This window comes from Sceloporus undulatus, chromosome 1 (assembly GCF_019175285.1).
Source record: "Sceloporus undulatus isolate JIND9_A2432 ecotype Alabama chromosome 1, SceUnd_v1.1, whole genome shotgun sequence".
NCBI lineage: Eukaryota > Metazoa > Chordata > Lepidosauria > Squamata > Phrynosomatidae > Sceloporus > Sceloporus undulatus.
This window is the reverse complement of record NC_056522.1, coordinates 156,865,843-156,886,937: the sequence shown is the minus strand read 5'-3', so window position 1 is coordinate 156,886,937 and position 21,095 is coordinate 156,865,843. Positions and strand designations below refer to the sequence as shown.

Here is a 21,095-nt window from a genome sequence, read left to right as displayed (position 1 = left end):
ACACTGAGGTGACATTGTGACAAGAGTGTCTCTGCCAAACAGAATGAATGGATGCTCCATATTATGAACAAGCGTAACATATGGACCATTTCACACATATACAACTGAGTGCAAGGGCTACAGACAGGTGTTTCTGGGTTGTATAACTTTTTTTTATGGTGGGAGGGATGCTAAGACCTTCCAGAGCCAAACTATCCCTGTCTTTGATCTAGGATAAATTCAGATGGGGGAGCTATCACATCAATTTGTATATATGATACAATTCAAATATATAGCTGTGTTAGTCTGTAGAATCAGTATGTAGAGAGATTGTTCGTGTAGCACCTTTAAGACTAACTGAAACATTGGCAGCATGAAGTTTCATTGGCTTCAGTCTACCTCCAAATGCATCTGAGGAAGTGGACTTAAGTCTACTTCTTTCTTTCAGTTAGTTTCAAAGGTGCTACAAGATCTCTAAATACTGTGTGCATAATATTTTAAAAATAGAGATATGTGTTGCAGTGGTTTGAATGTTGGAGTAGTACAGTGGGAGACCAGGATTTTAATCCCTGCTCAGCCGTGGGAATCCATGGCATATGGAAATCCCCTTTGAACAAGAAAACAGCACACAATAGGTTCACCTTAGGGTTGCCACAAGTCAGAAATGAAGGCACATGACAACCAATTTTTAAAATATTTGTTTTCTTTTTCATCTTGTTTGCAAGATGAAATTTAACAATGCTAAAAGAGCTCCCTCTTTCTAAACTGCAAGGTATGTTATAAAAGTATTGCTTTAACATAGCATGAGTCAGATGCCACTTAACAAGGTACTCAGGATCACATCAATACTAACCAACACAGTTCCAATTAGCGACAATCTTTTGTCTGTACATTTACTTTATGCAGTAAGCAAATCAAAAGGTTCCGTTCAGAACATAATAGTGCGAATATAATTGGACTGGGAACAATTCAGGGCACTAGCTTTGGATACAGAAATGCTGTTAATTTTTTTTAAGTCTTAAATTTCTTACCAATTGACATTAAAATCAAGCTGCAAGAATTCAAGTTGTTGCATACAATAAATACTCCGCTCTCAAGCAAGTACTATGGTGCAAATCATTCTTGCAGCCTAAGCCCAAGTGTATTTATTTGGAATTAAAGATCACAAAGTTCAATGTGACTTGCCTTCTAGTCAGGATGTTCAGATTTGATGCCTCAGGGTGCAATGCTTTATGCACACTTACCTGGAAATATGTCTAATTGAAAATTGTGGGACTTAATTCCTGAATGGACACATTTAGGACAGCAATGCTGTGTCTGTAGTCCTTACTTGGAAACGGGGACTGAGAACGTATTATGCTACTTTTAGAATTTATGAAATAATCTGTAGCCTACATAGCAGGTCAATCACACCATCCAGGATCCAAATAATGGAGTTGCGAGTTTCACACACACAAGTTGTGTGTGTGTGTGTGTGTGTGTGTGTGTGTGTTAGGCATGTGTTGGATTTCATTCCCCAACAATGAACCTCTTTTGAAACAGACTTTAAGAGGCAGCTCTGATGATGGTATGTTCAGAGAATGAGGTGATACTTTGTTGGTTGCCTCCAAGTGCACCTAAATTGTCTCTTCTGATCCCAGTCCCAGCAAACAACAGTAGTCTGATGGGAAATGAGGGATCAAATGAGCCTGCTCCCTCATTTGCTTAGAGGTTATGACAAACAGTTCATTTGGTGTACAAAAGGAGTAAATCAGAGCTTAACATTAAGATATTTTTACTACTTGTGCTTCCAATTTATTTGTAGCTACAGTTTTGCTGATCATTTCTTTTATCAAACTGGTAGCATTAGCTTTAGATAGATTGCACAGCATTTCCTTTACTTCCTTTGGGAAACATGTGGGGTCTTATATGAAGTCTCTTAGAATACAGGTAGACAATATATCGAAGATTTGCTGTAATATTTTTAGTGAGTTGACCCAAGCTTTCCCTTCCAGACTGAAGCCAGGGATAGAATTGCAGTAGGAAACCCATGTGTTTTCAGACTCATTGTGTATTCTGTCAAAGAAGAGGGGAAGTGTGTTTGATAACATGCAGGCATGGGGAAATTTTGCAAAACCCATTGCGTTTTTCAATGTGCATAAACACACATGTATGTACTTTTTTCTATCCATTAATGCTTCCATTTGAAAAATGTATGCAAAAATACATTTCCTGTGTTGAAATTGTGCAAAGAAGTGTCAGGGAACAGACCTGGAGGGAACAAGGAGGAAAGCTGCAGAAACCGGCAATAGATTTGGGCATTCCTGTCAGCAGTCTCCATAGACAGTCATGGTGAAGAGTGCCCATCAGACATGCCCATCATGGGCCTTGCATAGCATCACTGACCAGCTAGGGATGAGGCTATTTCTTTGCAACTAGCTTGAGGGCAAAAGGGAGAGGAGGGGATGCTTCTCATGCATCATGGAGGAACACAGATCCCAATGTGGCTCCTCAACATCATGTTAACAGATGGCAAGGTCATCTATGGCCTGCCTTATGGTCTTAGCTAAAAGGGTTACTCCAGTTATATGTTATATTTTTCTAACTGAAAGTTGGCTCTGTGCTTTGCCTTCTTAGAAAACAAAAACCAAGGGGGGTCCATACTTCCTCTTGCAGTCACCTGCTTCCCCTTCCCCTGCCCTACCATCCCAATCTACCCCTGAGGACTGGAGGACATTTCTGAATGGTGGGAGAAGTAGCATTGCAGGCTGCATGAGGAAGGAAGGCAGGTGGCAAGGATGTGCTGCTTCCTTCCCTTCCTGGAGCATCCCCACTGCACAAGGTTTGCTCACCCTGAATGGGAGAAAATGATGAAATCAAAGCATTGTTACCTTCTTTCTAAAATAAAGCTTCAGCTGAGAGGGACATAAATATGGCTGAACTTATGCTTTCTTGCTTTCTGCTTCTGTACATGGCTTTGCAAAAGAATCAGTGGTTACAGTAGACTCATAGACTGAGCTGCAGAGTAAAGTGTACATGGGCTATGATGGCCCCCTACCTTTTGCTCCTGTGTGTGTCCACCGTACACACTCACATCACACGCACGCACTCACCCTCCCTTCGCCAGAGCTTTGAGAATACAATGCTCTCCCTTTGCTGTGGCCTTGAAGGGAACAGGATCATCCTAGCTAGTATCTCTTTGCATTCCAGGCTGCTAGCAAATGTAATAGCAAATGTAATAGCAAATGTAGAGCCAATAAGAAAATGCGTGACCATTGCATGGACAGTGAACACAACCAATCATTTGATGTTTAGACAATAGCCAATTAACTGCCTTTTGTATAATCATGTATGTACTAAATAGCCAATTAAGCTAATGCTATGTAAACAATGAACTGTGTTTTACTATAAAAACTTTTGGAAATGGTTATTGGGCATGGCAGCAATTTTATCACCATCTGCTGGTGTGCTGTCACCTTGGCCAAAATAAAGTGCGTATTGCCTATGGAGATTTCGGGTTCTCGTATCTTCACTCAAGGAAGGACACTCCTTTCAAATGTACATATTGGGAATGTTTCCCTAACACAGCCATGGTGTTTAAATAACTATTAATAACAACAATTTTACATTTTCAAAAACAGTTTTAGCAAAGAGAAAATAATATTCTTCATTTACCAATTACAGTTATAGAACAAATAATAATAAACCCGGGAGAGAAATGTGCAGGTTAATTAAAACAACAGCATTGGCCTAAAAACCAGCATTACACCAGTGGCTATTCATTAGTGCAATGTGACTTCCTCCACGCCACTGAAAACCCTTCTTCAGAAGAGTCCCCAGGCATCCAGAACAGACTTTGAGGGATCTTGGGAGAATAGGAGAGTGTGTATGGGGATTAACCTGCCCAAATAACCTGATGGAATCAGTTCTGTTAGTGGAAAAATCTCACCGGATTCTGGCATTTACGGTAACCCTTCCACTGGTGCTTTAGAAAATCAGTTGAGAAGATTACTTCTTTGTGTCGAAAAGTTTGTGACAAGCTCCCAAACTTTTCTTATTTTAAGGAGTAATCAAAAGCAGGGTTTTTATACGAGACCAAATGCGTGTTATATTGCTCAACATGTGGTGCTTTCAATTTCCTACACAAACACACAGACAATGTTATAGTGACAATGAGAAACAGTCCACTTGTTGCAGTCAAGGCAGCAAAGATGGATTTGTAGCTGGACTTGGTTGAAAAGGTACTGCAGGGAGCATTCCTCCCATTCCAGTCTGTTTGGCTTGAGCCTGCGTTGTTTGAAGCGATGACACACACCTGATAGGTTGAGCCAGGCAGGAGGTTGTAGAGGGTATATTGTCTGGCTGTTGCATAAACCTCTCCAGAAATGGTGTAATTCCTTTTACTGCCTTGAGGACGGTAGACAAGCTGGTAGTATCTTATTGCTGAATATGGAGCACACCAATGGATCTCTGCAGAAGTGTCCCTGATTTCAGTTACTTCCCAGAGCCTCGGTGGATCAGGGACAGTGAATTCATCTGATATGCCTGGACACAAACAAGGAGATAAGTCTTGGAGATCAACGCAAGGCTTCTGGAGGTGTCTGCATGGATCATAGTCACAAGGGCCAAGTATTTCTGTCAGTGATGTTTCCCCTTCTTTTTCATAGTCATAGTCATCTGAATAATAATTTGGATTTTCAGTGATGGCAAGTTTTGGCTTGAGGCTTGTTTTGGTGGGAATTTGCAGTGGTGGCCTGGTCTGATCTGAGTGTGCTGTACTATGTGGGGGAAATAAGCCACCCTGTTTGGTGGGTTGCATTGTAGGACTCTCCAGAGCAGAGTGGTGTCGTGTTCCTTCCAAGTGGATGGCAGAATTCACTGTTGTGGCATCTTGTTTCCTTTGATCCATCTCAACTGTGCTCATTAAGGTTTGCTCAGTGGAGCCTTGTCCTAGCTTTGCAGGTGAAGTTGTGGTGGCAGCAGCTGCTGTGATCCGTGAGCTGTCTGTAGATCCATAAATTGTTTCCTCTTTGTAGGCAAGAATGTCTGTCTTAACTGAACCTTGTTTTGTTGCATCTCCCCAAGTCACAGGAATTATGTCTCCTGAAGTAACAGGAGTGCTCTCTGGGGGAAAAGAAATGCTTTGCCATTTATGGGGCAATGCACTGGCATCTGGAAAAGTGTCTATGGTGACAGTGGAAGACGTGCTATAAGATTTGCCTTGAGTAAACAGTGGAGTAGAATGGGAAGTCTCCTGTGCTTGGCATTCATTGTACAGTTTAGACAGCAGCATAGATCCAGATGAAGATGCTCCTTTGGTTTCTGCTGATGTGTAGCACATAGTTTCTGATGCCCTAAGATACAGTAGAAGATGTGTTATGTGGAAGTGGAATGATATCATATGGAAGAGGGGGTAAGATCACTCACTGGTGAATCACTGCTATACCCATAGTTTCATGCAGCATCTTTAAGGATTTTAGCCCCAGCACAAAGGTTCAATTTGGCCCCTCAAATTATTGATGGAGATTTCATTTTATAAAACAACAGCACACAGCAACAATGGGATGCAACAGCCTTTTGCCACTGTTGATGTGTGCCTTCAAGTTGTTTCCATCTTATGGCATCCCTAAGAAGAACCTATCACAGGGTTTTCGTGATGAGATTTGTTCAGAGGGGGTTTGCCTTTGCCATCCTCTGAGGGTGAGAGAGGGTGACTTGTTTTAACACAATTCAGTGGTTTTTTATGACCAAGCGGGGATTTGAATCCTGGTCTCCAGAGTTCTAGTCCAACACTCAAACCATTATACCATTTTGGTTCTTTTTTGCCACTGCTACAGTATTTTTGAGAGCCAGTGTTGTGCAATGGTTTGAGTATTGGATTATGAGCCAGGGGTCCAGGGTTCAATTCCCTGCTTGGCCATGGAAACCTGCTAGGTGACTCTGGATCAGTTACACACTGTCAGCCCTAGAAAAACTTATGATAGATTCACCTTAGCGCTGGCATAAGTTGGAAATGACTTGAAGGCACAGAAGAAGAGGTCTGAGGGGCTCCTCCTCCTCACATTCACTGTGATGTTATGATAGTGTGGGTATTTGCAAAACCTCTCCCTCCCCTCTGTTTATTATTACGCTATGTCATGTATTTTGGATTTTTTGTACTTTGTACTTTTCTATGTATTTTTGACTTCTTGTATAATTGATCTATTGTATTATGTTTGCTGTGATGTAATTGGTGGGGGGTGTACTTTATATTTGCTCCCTTTACTTTGTAATCCAACTTGATTCCACAAGGAAAAGGCGGAATAATAATAATAATAATAATAATAATAATAATAATAATAATAATAATCCCCACCCCCTTGATGTGTGGCATTAGTTAGATGATTTTCAGCCCCCTAGCTAAAAGGGACTGCAGCCATCATTGTGGTGTGTGCCCCTGCAGTCTATAATAGGTTATAAATGCACCCCCTTATGTATCAGAAATGTGTGTGCAACAAGTTGCTACACACAGTTGATCACACAGACACACACACACACACACACACCCCTCTTTGTTTTTCTATATGAATGGTGATAGGGTCCATTAATGTACAATAAGCACAACTGGAGGGTGTGGGAACAAGCCCTAGCAATTTTTGTGTGTGGAAGAAAGAGGTTTCAAAGAAGTCTGAATGCTAAGGGTGACTTATTGAGTTTATAAGGTTCAAAAAACAAAACAAAACAAAACAAAAACCTGTAGTGGAAGCATTTGAGAAATCATGATGCATATTTCAGCTTGAAAATCTGTCCTTGTATTGTATCCTTACCTGTTCAGAACTATGTTGTCTTGCCCGGATATTAGCCAGGAAATTGCGCAATGGCAGGCCAAAGGGTTTCCATAGAGGTTGATAGCAAGGGTGTTTGATGAGCTAAGGTTCCACCGATGAAAAGAACTCAAGTTACAACTGGAATAATAATAATAATAATAATAATAATAATAATAGAAATCAATCAATGTATGGAATACAGAAAATTCTATGTATCAAATAAGATGGAGTTTTCTGTGTTCTCTATAGGGTAGCTGACATATCTATTTTATTTTATTTATAAAAGCCTGGAGCAGCTTTTCCATCCAGATATGCTCTAGGCAGCAACAATATAATACCTCCCTCACAAGACCCAATAAAACTACATTAAAACCAACTCAAAATATCCCTCATGGGAGCTGTATAGTAATTCTACTGAGAATCTAGACGGCCCGGTCGTGCACAAATACTACCATGGAGTTTTTAATTCATAATACAAACATCAATTATAAAAAAATTAACACATTCCTATAGTTTCATGCCTGCTACCAGTTGTGCCGACATCAAAACTCTTGAGGGCTCCACTAGGGGAATCCCTTCTACCCTTTGAGAATCAACACACTGGGTGCTGCAATAATATAACAGACAATCAAATTGAAACCCTACGACTGAAGAACAATAATTAAAATACTAGATTACACATAGTATGGGAATGATGAGGGGACTACTTTCAGCAGAGCCATTTGCTTTTACTGTAGCCATGATAACATGATCCAGTGGTCTGAATATCAGACTATGACTCTGGAGACTACTCAGCCTTGGAAACCCACTGGGTGACCCTGGGCAAATCACACTCTCTCAGTCTCAGAGGAAGGCAAAGGTAAGCCCCCTCTGAACAAATCTGGACAAGAAAACTCTGTGATAAATTCTCCATAGGGTCACCATAAGTCAGAAATGACTTGAAGGCATACAACAACAACAAGAACAACTACAACAACTGGTAGCATGCAGGGACTCTTACTTTTGGAACATAAGGAAAGCCAGGTGAGGTGTGTGCCTGAAAGACTCTGTTTCCACCAGACTTAGCGCAGGGGAGTGTTGACAATCCAGTTCTTTCAGCTGTGGTGCATGTTGGAAGACAGCAGTGTCTAGGCTTCTCAGATTCCTCATATTTGTTAGATAGAGAGAAGAGAGTCTGGACAGATCTTTGATCCAGTCCTCATGAACTAAGGAAGAGAAGGACAAATTAACAGGCAATCCTATAAGGCAGTAAAGATTTGAGATAAGATAGGGCTGGTCCAAGCTGCTTTACTGTCTGTGGCAAAGGACAAGATGCTTCCCCTCTGCATTCCAAATACAGAAGCTGCCTGGACAGGCAGCAGGATCTTATTTCAACACTAGCAATTAAACATCGTCCTTTACCATACCTGAAAGTGGCAAGTATGGGACAGACTGTGTGGTACATGCCACTCTGTCCACCAAGAGACAAGAAAGGTCAGGGGACATAGGAGGAATATCTGTAGGTGTGGTGCAGTGGATCGAGTACTGAACTACAGCTCTGGAGACCAGAGTTCGAATCCCTGAGTGACATAGATTTTTGTAGGTTTTTGGGCTATTTGGCCAGGTGCTAGAAGTTTATTCCTGACGTTTCACCAGCATCCTGGCATCTTCAGAGAATGCTGGCATGGAAGAAAGGTGTGTGTGTGTGTGTGCGTATATATATATACCTCACAGAAGTATAAATTCCATGATGCAGCCCTAGAAGTTAAAGTGGTATCAAAATGCTATAATTCTATAATGTGAAAAAGCCTTTGGTATGTACCTTTTTCTTCTACAGCCTTCCTTCTCTTGACAAAACAAATTGTGACAGCCACTGCCTCCCTCCCATTCTCCTCCCCACCCATTTGACAGAGTCTGACATTTCCCACTTACTCGATTCCAGAAAGGTCATACTCAGATCCAGCACACGGATAGCACTTCCAGCTCTTTCACTGGGCAGCAAGCGTGTTGCAAAAGCAGATTCCTTGATCCCTTGTTGGCCATCTTTTCCTAGCCAAGTGGAAGACAGATTCAGGTTATGCAGCTGAGGAAGGCAATAGAAAGCCAAGGGTTGGATTTCTGCGATAGGGTTCCCAGCCAGAGAGAGCCAAATGAGATTGTCCATAGTGGAGGCAATGCACTCTGGCACAGAGGACAACTGATTGAAGCTCAGATCCAGAAACTTGAGGCTGCTGAGGCTCCCAGCCTCCCATGTCACCTGCTGAATTTCATTCTGTTTGAGGGACAGGACCTGCAACATGGGCAAGTAAGCCACATACTGGCTGTGGAATTCGGGCAAGAGGTTGATGCTCATATCCAGATGCTCCAAGTGCTCAGGGAGACAGGCTGGGAAAGAGGTGATGCCTTGGTTTTTGAGCCTCAAAGTGGTCCACATCTTGGTCTTCATCTCCTCACAGGGCAAGCTAGTCAAGTTGAAATTTTCTTCCTCAGTGTTCTGCACGACAAGCTGAAAAAGGGCCTTAATATCTCCCTGCATTTCTGGACCTGTCTTTTCTATTGGCTTGGCTGCCACTGCCTGGACCAGAAGAAAGATGCAAGCAAGGAGGGAGAACATTGCAGGCTGCTCTTGAAGCACCTTCCACCTAAAGAGGAAACACAGAGAGATGACAGAAAGAAAGCAATGACATACTGCCAAATACTCTTTCTCCTGGGAGAAATCCCACTACCACAAACCCAGGATTATCCAGGGCTGAGCCAGGAAAATGCATTTTCTGGACTGTAGTTTCCAGAATTCTTCTGCCACCGAGAAGCTGCGGCCCAAGGAACTAGCATTTCCAAGCTCTGAGAATGTCACTTGGTAGGCCACAGGCAAAGCTCTTGTTCAGGCTGACCTCCCATAGACAATTACAGAATAGTAAGCAAGCCCCACTGAACCCCGCAAGGCATTCCTCTGAAAATGCAGTGTCAGTTTTAATCTGAAATAATCTGAGTCTGATGCCAGAAGTAGGCTAAGAAAAGGCGTTTTGGGTTTTAGGAATGGAGTAGATCATAGGAAATAAGGCTGTAAACCTTCATATTGATCCCCAGTGGGTCAGCTGAGCCCTGACTGCCAGGCCGCACTAAGCAAGAGCTGGCATGCATGGCAGCTGTGCTCCATCAGAGCTGAGGCAACAGTACCACTGAGGCAGATGACAGGATCTGGCATGAGCTCCCACTGGTCCTCCCTCGCCTGACAAACTCCAGGTGTGTTGGTCTACAACTTGCATAAACTCCTCTAAAATATACGGTTCCAGGGTGTCGGACTAGAACTCCTGTAATCCCTAACAAATGTTATGTATGGGTTTAATGAGTGATGAAGTCCTACACACATCTGAAGGCTGCTAGTACCATTCAAACTGCTACAACCCAAAAGCATAATTGTGCAGCATTCTTTTGCCGCCTTCTGAAAATAGAACCCTCCTTTACTTAAATGTATCTGTTCGGTGAATTCTAGCCCTGGAAGCTAATTATTGGCCAACTCAGTTATCACCTCCTTATTCCATAGGGGAGGCAGGGTCCTGGACCTTTGGAGACATGGCACATGTGGCTTCTTTCTTCTTACAGCAAGAAAAGAAGAAACACTTGCAGCCGGCTTTCCCCTTAAAATGGAAGGAACTCCTCAGCATGGGAAGCTGGCCCAACACCACCTGCCCTGCCGTACCCATCTTCCACTGCAATTTTTCCTCTCTTTCTTATTCAGTGCTGAATGCTCTCTCATTTTATTCACCAATATTAGAAACAAATAATCAGCCACCAAAGAAGTGAATGATCCACCTCCTTCTCACCCTCCTTTGCTAGCATCAGTTTGTACTTACCTGCTGAAAAGGTGTTTGTCGAGGAGACAGGCAGTGATCGGCCAGAGCTGCTGAATCCTCCACCTCTGGCTTTAAAGATTCCAGTGATTCACAGCAAAAGCATGAGGCGCTTGTCCTCTCTCCTCTCCCTGGCCTCTCTCACCCAAACCTCCCTCTTTGGGTGGGTGGAAAAGAGATCTGCTCTTCTAGACCTCCCCTGCTTCCCCCCATATTCCAGTGGACCCCCTCCAGTCCCTGCTCTTGCTGGAGAAGGGGAAGACCAGTGTTCATCAGATACACCTCACTCACCTCCCCTTCTCCCTTGATGTAGGTGGGTAGATTTAGATCCCAGCCAACACAGATGGACCTTCTTGACACCCTCTCTCCTATCTAGCTATCTGGCTGTCTGGGTTGATGAGAGGAAGAACAAGGTCTCTTTCCTTTGCTGGGAGAGAGAAGACTGCTCTCTATAAAGATTAAAGGCTCGTGTGGCATCCTCCTCTGCTGATAAGCAAGCCTGGGGCTTTTCTTTTGCCCTTTTTATGTCAAGAAGCAGACAATTGTGTCTTGTTTCTCTGTCTTATAAGGGGCAAGTGATACAGTACAGTCCACAGCGTGTGTGATTGTGTCGAAGTCCCTCAATTTTAACAAAATATAAAAGTGGACTTTTAGTGCTGCAATCTTGACATGAGAGAAAGGAGATAAAGGGGCACTTAATCCTCAGCCAGACATATTTAAGCAGAGATATACCCCTGCCCTGCTCTCCCTGCATCTGTTCAGAGAATATAATAGATGGCTATTACAAACACATCTGGAATACCATAGGCTTTCTTGGTGGAAGCTCCCAGATTCTGGGAGTTCATGCTTCCAATGGAGGTAAAGCTGCTGTTGAGGAAAAAAGATTGATGTTTGATGAACACTCCCTTTTCCTTAGTGATGGTTTGCTGAGTTCTCTCTTGGGAGAACCTGGGACATCAATGAAATAAGTAGATTAAAAAAAATTAAATAGTGGTTTTAATTCAGGAGTGGGCAGCTGTGGTCTTCCAGATGTTTTTGGATTGCAGTTTTCTTGACACCTAGACAGCATAGGCAGTAGCAAGGCATCATGGTACTGCTGGAATCCAATAAATATATATATTTAAAAACAATCTGGAGGGTCATAGCCATCCATCCCACTTTAATTAAATTTTATTTTCACATTGAGTCCTGTTTTGTGTTGCACTCATACTATTTATTCAATACTGTAAGCCACACTGAGTTCCACTTTGTGAATCAAGTTAGGATATATATTCAATAAAGAAATTAAAAAAAAAAACACATCAGGGCAGGGAACAGCTTAATTGGGAATAATTTGGAGTGGAAGAACCACCAGGCACCTCGTTGAATTTGTTGTTATGTCCTTCAGGTCAGTATCAGCTTAGATTGGCTCAATTTTAGGGATTTCTTGGCAGGATTTATTCAAGGAAAGCCTGTCATTGCCCTCCTCTGAGGCTGTGAGATCTGTCCAAGGTTGTACAATGGATTTCCATGGCTGAGTGGGGATTCAAATTCTTGTCCCCAGAGTCCTCCTCCAGTGGCCAAACCTGTATGCCATGTTGGGTCTCCAGATATCTATACCTTGTGGTTAAAAAGGCAGACCACAAAGGACCAGTGGGCTGCTTGTACAAGTATTACCATTACAATAATATCAGTATGCAAAGAGTTCTTGCGAAAGAAGTTGTAGCATAACCTTTCATAGGCTAGATCTGCTTCCCGAAATGCATGTCCATGAAAGCTTATGCTACAATTTAATCTCAATGGTGCTACAAGATCACTTTGCACACTGATATTCCGGACTAACACAGCTAGGTCTCCTCATTACGTTAATACTTAGATAATCCATGATAGATTGAAGGAATAACGACAGCATCAAATCTGGCTCTTTTTGAAACTGCTTGGTTATTTTTTATTTTTACTTTTTGTTATAGAGTGTGTAGCTGAAGGAAAGTAAACTTAAAATGTAGGAAGGAAGGCAAATCAGTCTGTCAATAGCAATGTGAAAAACAGCAGGTGGCCTTGCCCAAAGGGAACAAAGAGCTTGTGAGTGTCAGAGGGTATGTGCCATAATGATTAAGGCTATCCTTTTCTTCCCCAAGGACCTTGAAAATGTATATTGGTGGTTTTATCTTTACAGCTGTCACTCACTATCAAAGGAGCCTTGAGAAACAGCAGGCTTCCCAGGTATTTCACACAGATTCCTTCCTGGTACTGTCTGGAGTCATTATGGATCTTTCTTCTTTCTTCTAAAAAGATCAGCATGTACTTTTGGACACCTTTTTAAGCCAAGAAGCATAGCTGAATATTTCCTAATGATGTTAAACTCCTGTAAATATTACGCACTTGTGCCAAAGTCTAATTTCTCCCTCAGTATTTGTCTGGAAAAAACAAGGCTCCAGATAGCAAAATTAAATAGGACAGCACACAACACAGCATACCATAAATTACTACGGAGATGTCTGCATTAAACATCAGCCACAAAAGAAGATATTAATAGCTGATAAGCTAATGCTGTTACAAAATTTTACATTTTAAAAATTCCTTGTGCAGATTTATGTATTTTATGTATTTGTACATTGTGTATTTGGGCTAAGTCTGTACAAATACAGGATAATAGTAGGTACATGAATTGGTCTAAGTTGCCAAGAGCCAGTATTCTGGCATCATAAATTTGAGCTAAAGTGCGATTTCAGTAAGAAAACTTTCCTTAGAATAACATAGTTGAAATCACATTTGGGATAGACACATTATGGAAAGCAACCTGAAAAGCAGTCATTTAAACTGTATGTTTAAAGGCTGTCACTGAAGGAGCCGACTATACTTCATCTGGAAATGCAACACTAACTTTAACAAGAATAATCTAGCAGGTTTTCTAAGACAGGGCTGGGGAAGTAGCCCAGTTGGATGACAATAGTAATCAGTCCTAGCCAGCATTCACAATGGGGAGGGATCATGGGAGCTGCAATCCAAAAATATCTGGAGGTTCACACATGTTCCACAATGGTCTAAGTGCTCATATGCTATCCCAGCAATTTTGATGACAGTCTTGTAAGGTGGACTAGTTTCATTGCGCCACTTTTGCCCAAAGGGAGCTGAGGCTGAAAACCAGTAGCTTGCTGAGGTACAATGAATATTGGAACTTTTTGCGTTGCCCAGCCTCCCAATACTATTCCCCCAATGTTTATCATTAAAAGGAAACTGCCAAGATTTTAAATAAATAGGAAATTAGGCACAAGCCATGCTTGGTTACTGGGGGGGGGGGGTGTGGGGTTGCAGAGCACACCAGTCATCACCTTAAATGGGGCAGGGGGGTGACACCACTGTTCTTCAAACACTTACCTTTTGGCAGAAACGGGCTGTGGCATTCATCTGCTTCTCTTTAAAATGCTTTAAGAGATGGCAGGAGTGGGGTGAAGCTCAGCAGGAGGAAAAAGGAGAGAGGCCCTTGATTTTTTAAAATTAAAATTAATTTTTTATATTAAAATTTTTAATTGTTTTTCTTTTTAAATTTTCTTTAAAAACATTACATTTTAAGCAAATCTTCACCATGTATATGTAAATACATTCAGGTTGTGCATACGATATTGTAATTTGAAAGTATAATTTTAATTTTACTAGTTGTTTATGTCACAACTATTAGCATTACATTCAGTGGTATATGGGAATTATGATTTACGAGTAACATTAGTGCAAAAAGGCATCACTAAGGAGTCTGTATGGTGTGAAATTGGAGAAGGTCAATGCAGGGGTGACACCATGAGTTACCACACCAGGTGACACCAACTCTCGTGATGCCACTGGGTCCAACCATGGTTTCTCCCCAGCCTTAAACTACATGGGCATATTTCCTATGTAGTACACCCATGACCCTAACACTAAAACCAATGCAACTGGCTTAAGCAGGATTTTAATATGGTGATTTGTGTGCATTGCATTGTAGTTTGCCTCTACATATTAAAGCAGATATTGAAGTCTAAACCAGCTCATACTGAGACACTTATTCACTCACCTTTTTGTTCTTCCTATAGGCTGAATCAATGCTGGCTACAAATCAGTCTGGAATGTTACAACTGAAAACTGAATTCCTTACTGACATAAGAAGATAAACAGAACGGAACAGTTCCACAAGGAGATGGTACCATGAGTTCCTCTCCACTAACTCCTCTCTAGGAAATGCTGGGAGTATCTCTTCGCACCTCCCACCTTCCAGGGACAACAAGCCATAAAATGTTTGCAAAGGCTATAGAATCATCTTCAGACTTTTTTCCTTTATAAGTCAGACATAATTAATTGAGGCTGAATCAATTTCTTGCAGAATTGGAACGGTGTAAAGTAAATTAAATCTCCTAAAAGAAAAGGATATTTAATAGTATACTTCTTACTTTGTATCACATTTTGAACGCCAGAAACTGGAATCAGAATTGCAGAATTGGAAGGTACCCCAAGGGTCATCTAAATACCAGGCATAAGCAATAATGGGGGTGACACTGAAGAAGGGTCTCTCCAGCTGCATCTGCACTACAGAATTAATACAGTTTGACACTGCTTTAATAGCCATGACTCAATGCTCTGGAATTCTGAGATTTGTAGTGTTGTGCGATGTTTAGCCTTCTCTGTCAGAGAGCTTTGGTGCCATAACAAACTACACATCCCATGATTCCATAGCATTGAGCCATGGCAGTTAAAGCAGTGTCAAACTGCATTATTTCTATAGTGCAGATACAGCCTTAGAGACAAAGGCAGTGGCACCATAGTTAATGCTTGTTAATATTGAGCAGAAGGAGGCACCAGTAAACCACTTCTGAATGTCTTTTACCATAAAAACCCTATACTGAGACAGTCCAAACCAAGGATCCATAACTAAACTATCCCTAAATAAACTATCCCTGGGCTAAGTGCACTTATTCAATGAAGGAAGAAAAGCACTTAAAAATCACTGTTGAAATACTTCCAAAGAACGAGAGTGCATTACCTTCCAAGGTAGTCCATTCCTCTGTCAAACCATTCTTACTATCAAGACATTCTCCCTAATGTTTAGCTGGAACCTCCTTTCTTGTCATGAGAATCAAGGTTGATGTTCCACCCGCTGGAGCAGCAAAAAGCAAGCTCGCTCCATCTTCCACATGACAAGCCTTTCAGATCAGGGGTGGATATTTTGTAGCTCTCTAGATATTGCTATTGAAATGCAAGTCCCAGCATCCCCTTGCTAGGCAAAGAATGCTGGGGGTTGTAGTTCAACCCCATCTGGAGGGCTGCATAATTCCCACCCTTGTTCCAAACATTTTAAAATCATACCACTTCTCAGCCTTCTCTTCTCCAGGATAAACACACCAAGCTCTCTAAGCCATTCTTCATATGGATTGGTTTCCAGAGCCTTTACCATCTTGACTGCTCTTCTCTGGATACATTCCTGTTATTTAATATACTTCTTAAACTTTGGTACCCAAAACTGAACACAACTAAAATGTACAGGTAGCAGGTAAAGTTAAGGTTGGACAGCAGCACAATTCTGAATGCTTGAAAATTAAGAATTTGTAATTTAAGAATTGGCTAAACGGGATATGGACTATAGCCCTATCAGAGAAGTTAACTTATAAATGAAGACTAACGAAAGGAGATATAAAAGAAGGCTATTTGATATCACATAGAAGTCATTTGTTACTTTTTTGTGTCAAAGTAATGGTGAATTTAAACCACTGAATGACCAAGTTAAATTTTGGATCAATAATTAGATGAATAAAATGTAACAAAATAGAATGAAAATTACAAATGTACATGATTTTACAGAGTGGTGTTGCTCTTATGTATTATATGAATTAGGGGAGGAATGGGAAGGGGGTGGGTTGTAACATATTATTGCAATACTGAGATTGCAATATTGCTAAATATCAACAATTTAAAAAAAATAAAGTTAGTAGTGGTGTAGTGGTTTGAGTGGTCAACTACAACTCTATAGACGAAGATTTGATTCTCAACTCAGCCATGAAACCCAGTGACTTTGAGTAAGCCTCAGGGCAATAGAAGGCAATGGCAAACCTCCTCTGACCTAATTTGCCGAGAAAACCTCATGATATGTTCACCCTAGGATTGCCATAAGTCAGAAATGATTTGAAGGCATACAACAACAACAGTGTTAGTATTATTTGTCCTTGCTTTGTTGTTTAGTTAGGCCTGTAGTTTGTTGTTTGTATGTTGTTTTAGGCACATGTATAAAAAGTGTAAGTGGAGGAGTTTATGTTTAATAAAAAAGATTTTAATAAGTGATTTCTGTAGACTTTAACAAGATATCCAAGAATTAAAAATCTTTACATTACAGTACAGTGAAAAGGCTGCATTAATCAGAGTATGTATGTACATGATGTGGGTTGGAGCAAATACTAGTTCCAGTGGAACAGAAGACCTTGATAGAAAGATTTCCCATGTCCATTGCAATTCCTCCCCTTCCAAACCTCCCCTAAATCTGCTCTCAAGGGTTGGGAGTTCCTCTGGGATAGATCTAAGGAGCACTCAGGGGAAAGTCTCTTCATACAAAGATGGATACATCTCCTTAACATTAAAAACACCCTGGACCCCACCTAGGTGGTTTTCTAGGGCTCTTTCACTCTACACTGCTTAGGAAAGAGACTTTAGCATCCTTAGCCAAAGAGTTCCTATGGTGCCTTTGACCAAGTTACAACTCCTGTAGGATTCCATAGGATGCAACTGTGGAAATTAGAGTGGAATCATGGTGCTATAAGTACTGTCAATGTGCCCCGTACATGACATTATGTAAACAGATGAGATCTCCACTGAGAGTTGCTTATATGAAAAGGAAGCCAGTAGCTCCCAAGGGTACACTCAGTATTTGTGGCATTATAGATTCAAATGGCTTTCACAGACTGGCTGCATCATGTAAATAAAAATTGTACAGAAACAAAAATAGTGTCCTTCACAGGGACACCATAGATAGCTTGTGGTGTGAAGTAGGCTCTGAGTACTTAAACTTAACTTGGAATAACCCCTGAGGTAAGTAAAATGATGATGATGATGATGATGATGATGATGATGATGATGATGATTCAGTGAGTTGCACCAGTAATTAAAACACCTCCCAAACCCCTGGTTCAAAATACAGGAATATCAAGGAGAAAGCCTATATTGTTCTGTAGGCCTTATCAGCTCTGGCAATCCAACAGAGGTAAGGTGGTTGACTTCTCCTCACTCTCGTCCTCCAGTTAATTTATGGAACAAGTCTTCATCCAGTGCTTCATTCTGGTCTTTGGAACGGGTTGACAGGAAAATGTAGCCTCCAATGTATTCATGGACCACTTTGCAATCTGCACTCAGGCAAGCGAAAGCAATGGATACATTCTGATCAAACTCAATTGCAACCTGAAGGGGAAATGCAAATAGGTATATAAAAAAGGAGAGTTAAAAAGCCTCTTTCCCTGCCCCTCCTTCACTCCAGCTGGCAGTCTCCCAGAAATATTTTGCATCTTTTTTTAAAAAAAGTAATTCAGTTATGATTTCAGCAGCTCACTAAGTAAATATTTGTACATTATGGAAAGCAACATGCAAAGCAGTCATTTAAATTGTATGTTTAAAGGCAATCATTGAAGGAGCTGGCTATAATTCATCTGAAAATGCAACACTAACTTTAACAATAATATTCTAGCAGGTTTCTTAAAACAGGGCAGGGGAAGCAGCCCATCAGATGTTGCTGGATGACAATAGTCATTAGTCCTAGCCAGCATTCACAATTATCTGCTGAATGTGGTAGGTGATATGGGAGGGGGATGTAGAAGAAGGAGAAATCACTCCAAATCAGGCAGAAACATGTCCTTTTAGCAGGTCCACTGACCTCTTGCGCAGCATTTTAAGGATACTAAAGAGACTGCTTGGGGAAACCAGGGATGGGGAAGTCTGCTGCTGCCAGCCAGCTCCATGTCAGGAGTTTAAATCTGGAGCAAGTCCACTATTTTCACTTTCTAATATCAGGTCAGGAGGGAAACACTTGTACCTGTATCAAATTTAAGAATCAAATTTAATAAGGGACCCCTGAGAAATCCATGTTGTAAGGTTATGGTAAAATGCAGTCCAATAATGCTGTGTCAATGTGCATGTGGAACTTGCTAACAATGTAAGAATTTTCACCTACTAATAGGTTTACTATTTTGCAGTCCCCCATATGATCATACAGGCTGCAACTAAAGGCAGTTTTATTCAACAGAGAGATAGCTGTATTTCAGGAAAACTTGGACATTACCTGACGTATCTCCCAGTTCACATTCCACTGTTTCATATTTGAGAATCTCCATGTTGTAATTGGGTCTCCGGTGGCTGTATCTATCCTTATCAGCCTGTTGTAAGAAATTCCCAGGAGATCATCTTTTTTGCTTCCTTTAAATCTAAGGGGAAAAATAACCAGCAGCCAATTAATTCTATCCCATGTTTCTCTAACAGTAGCTGCAGTATGTATTCCCTCCAATATTTCATAGATGAAAACTAGGACACATGTGTCCAAGCAGCATCAGAGTGTGATCAAGTTATTAATGAGGCAAAAGTTAGTAATGAGGAAGAATCTACAAGTTAGGAGAAGTTGTAGCAAATTGCTTTTGCCTGAACCTACTAACAAGGGCAAGACTCCCCTCCTTCCTAAAGAGCTAGCTTAATACAAGTTACTTCTGCACTTTGAGCTCATTTTGCAGCAACTGAAGGAAGCAGAGAACAAAGTGAGAAAATAGGAAAGAAAGAAAAAAACAGACATTTTAGAAGCAGTTGAAAATGTGGGACAATAAGGATTATTTAAGACTGTCCCTGCCAAATCAGGACAGTCATAGGTATGAATATGAATTGCAGTTCTATATGATGACCACTTTAGTCATGGGTGGACAACTGCGGTTGGCACAGGGGCCAAATGACCTCTCCTAGAGATCTCCAGGGGATCAGAAGGACCAGATCTGGAGCAATGGCATCACTAGAGTTGGTGTCACCCAGTGCGGTAACTCATGGTGTCCCCCACCCCCATTGGCTTCCTCCCATTTCACACTACACAGAAGCCTCAGTAATGTTTTTTGTACTAAGTTATTTATAAATTGTAATTCCCACATATCGCTGAATGTAATGGTAATAATTGTGACATAAACAACTAGCAAACTTAAACATCTAACTTTAAATTACTAAATCATACAGACAGAATAAATGTGTTTACATATACATAGTTCCATGTGATTAAATTGATGTTGGGGTGGAATTAAAATTTCAAATAAATGTAAATTAAAAATGTGAAATGTTACTTAAAAAAAACCTAATGCCTCTCCTTTCTTCTCCCACTGAGTCTCATGCCACTCATACCATCTCTTCAGCATTTTAAAGAGATACAGGTGAATGCCACAGCCCATTTCTGCCAAAAAGTAGGTGTTTGAGGAGCAGTGCTGTCACACCCCTTAGAGTGTCACCTGATGCAGTCCACATGCTCCCCCCCCAATGACACCACTGATCTGGAGTACCCCAAAATGAATGGACAGAAAGGGAATTTAGGAACACAGCAGTTGATGAAAGGGAGTTTGGTTTTATCTGATCACTTGCAAGAAATCATCTTTGACTTTCAGTTTTCATTAGAAATGCAGAGCATGGGGAGTGGAATGCATTGCCTCCTCTAGTAAGCCCCCTTTATCCATTGTTTTATGCCTTCCACATGCCTTGGATCTAACATGCCATATTCAAAATACTACCTTTTCAAGTGTTTCACAGGTCATCGAAGTCTCACCAGCACATGCTGGTGGTCAGTGGTGAAGTGCCACAATATTGCTGGATTAAATATACCAAGGGAATATCAGAGTACAGAGTTCTGGACCCCCCATAAGGCAAATACTGCATATGCTCGAGCGCCATTGAAAACAATGGGGCTCATGTGTGCCACAGGTGCGCGCGTCATTTCCTGTTATGTCATGTGGCTTTCAGTGTAAGCTGCAACTGTGTATAGCGTACCTGCGTATGATGCGGGCACACTGTACTTACACTACACTTCTTTCCCTCAGAAACTAGGTGTACTGGAAGTGTGTATGCGGATCTGCATTTGGTACTGTAGCTTTCTGACCCCAGTGGGGAAGCTGAAGGGGGAAGGTTCTACTGGGGCAAGCTCTTGTGTCTGCTTGAGGGTGGCTGGTGGATAGAAATTGATCTCCAGGCTGAGGCAATTGCAAATAAAGGTGACAGTGTGACTGGGCCATGTTTTATTTGCTGCATGATGGCAGGCTGGGCACCAGATTGCAGCACAGGTGTAGTACAGCAAAAGGTTTCCTTCTTTTTACTCTGTTACAAGGGCACTGAAGAAAGGATTGCAAACCAATAACAATCAAGGAGACTATCACACAGGGGAAATCAGAGAATTCAAAATGTATTTTTGGAGGTGATAGCTTTCCTATTTAGCAATTTCCAGTTTATTATCTCTAGGGCTCCTGCCCCCTCCTTTGCAAGCTGCCTACATGACCTCTTCGCTTTG

The 21,095-nt window shown here is 41.4% G+C and overlaps 2 protein-coding genes across 3 annotated transcripts in view; both read right to left on the bottom strand.

Annotated features, from left to right (window-relative positions):
- Positions 1-1,537: 1,537 nt before the first annotated feature.
- LRRN4 (leucine rich repeat neuronal 4) lies at positions 1,538-10,796 on the bottom strand. The gene is made up of 5 exons (XM_042455028.1): positions 10,598-10,796; positions 8,676-9,385; positions 7,765-7,969; positions 6,765-6,902; positions 1,538-5,312 (listed from the first exon to the last, which is right to left on the bottom strand). Exons 2-5 carry the CDS (start codon positions 9,355-9,357, stop codon positions 4,013-4,015), a joined length of 2,325 nt encoding a protein of 774 aa, XP_042310962.1. The 5' UTR covers positions 9,358-9,385; positions 10,598-10,796; the 3' UTR covers positions 1,538-4,012.
- Positions 10,797-16,947: 6,151 nt separating this feature from the next.
- The window catches only part of FERMT1 (FERM domain containing kindlin 1), a 39,433-nt gene continuing 35,285 nt past the window's right edge, over positions 16,948-21,095 (bottom strand). For both annotated transcript variants that reach the window (XM_042438112.1, XM_042438102.1), the window contains exons 15-16: positions 18,858-18,999; positions 16,948-17,983 (exon numbers count right to left, since the gene is read on the bottom strand). In XM_042438112.1, the coding sequence (XP_042294046.1) occupies positions 17,810-17,983; positions 18,858-18,999 (316 nt within the window). In that variant the 3' untranslated portion in view covers positions 16,948-17,809. The remainder of the gene's footprint in view (positions 17,984-18,857; positions 19,000-21,095) is intronic.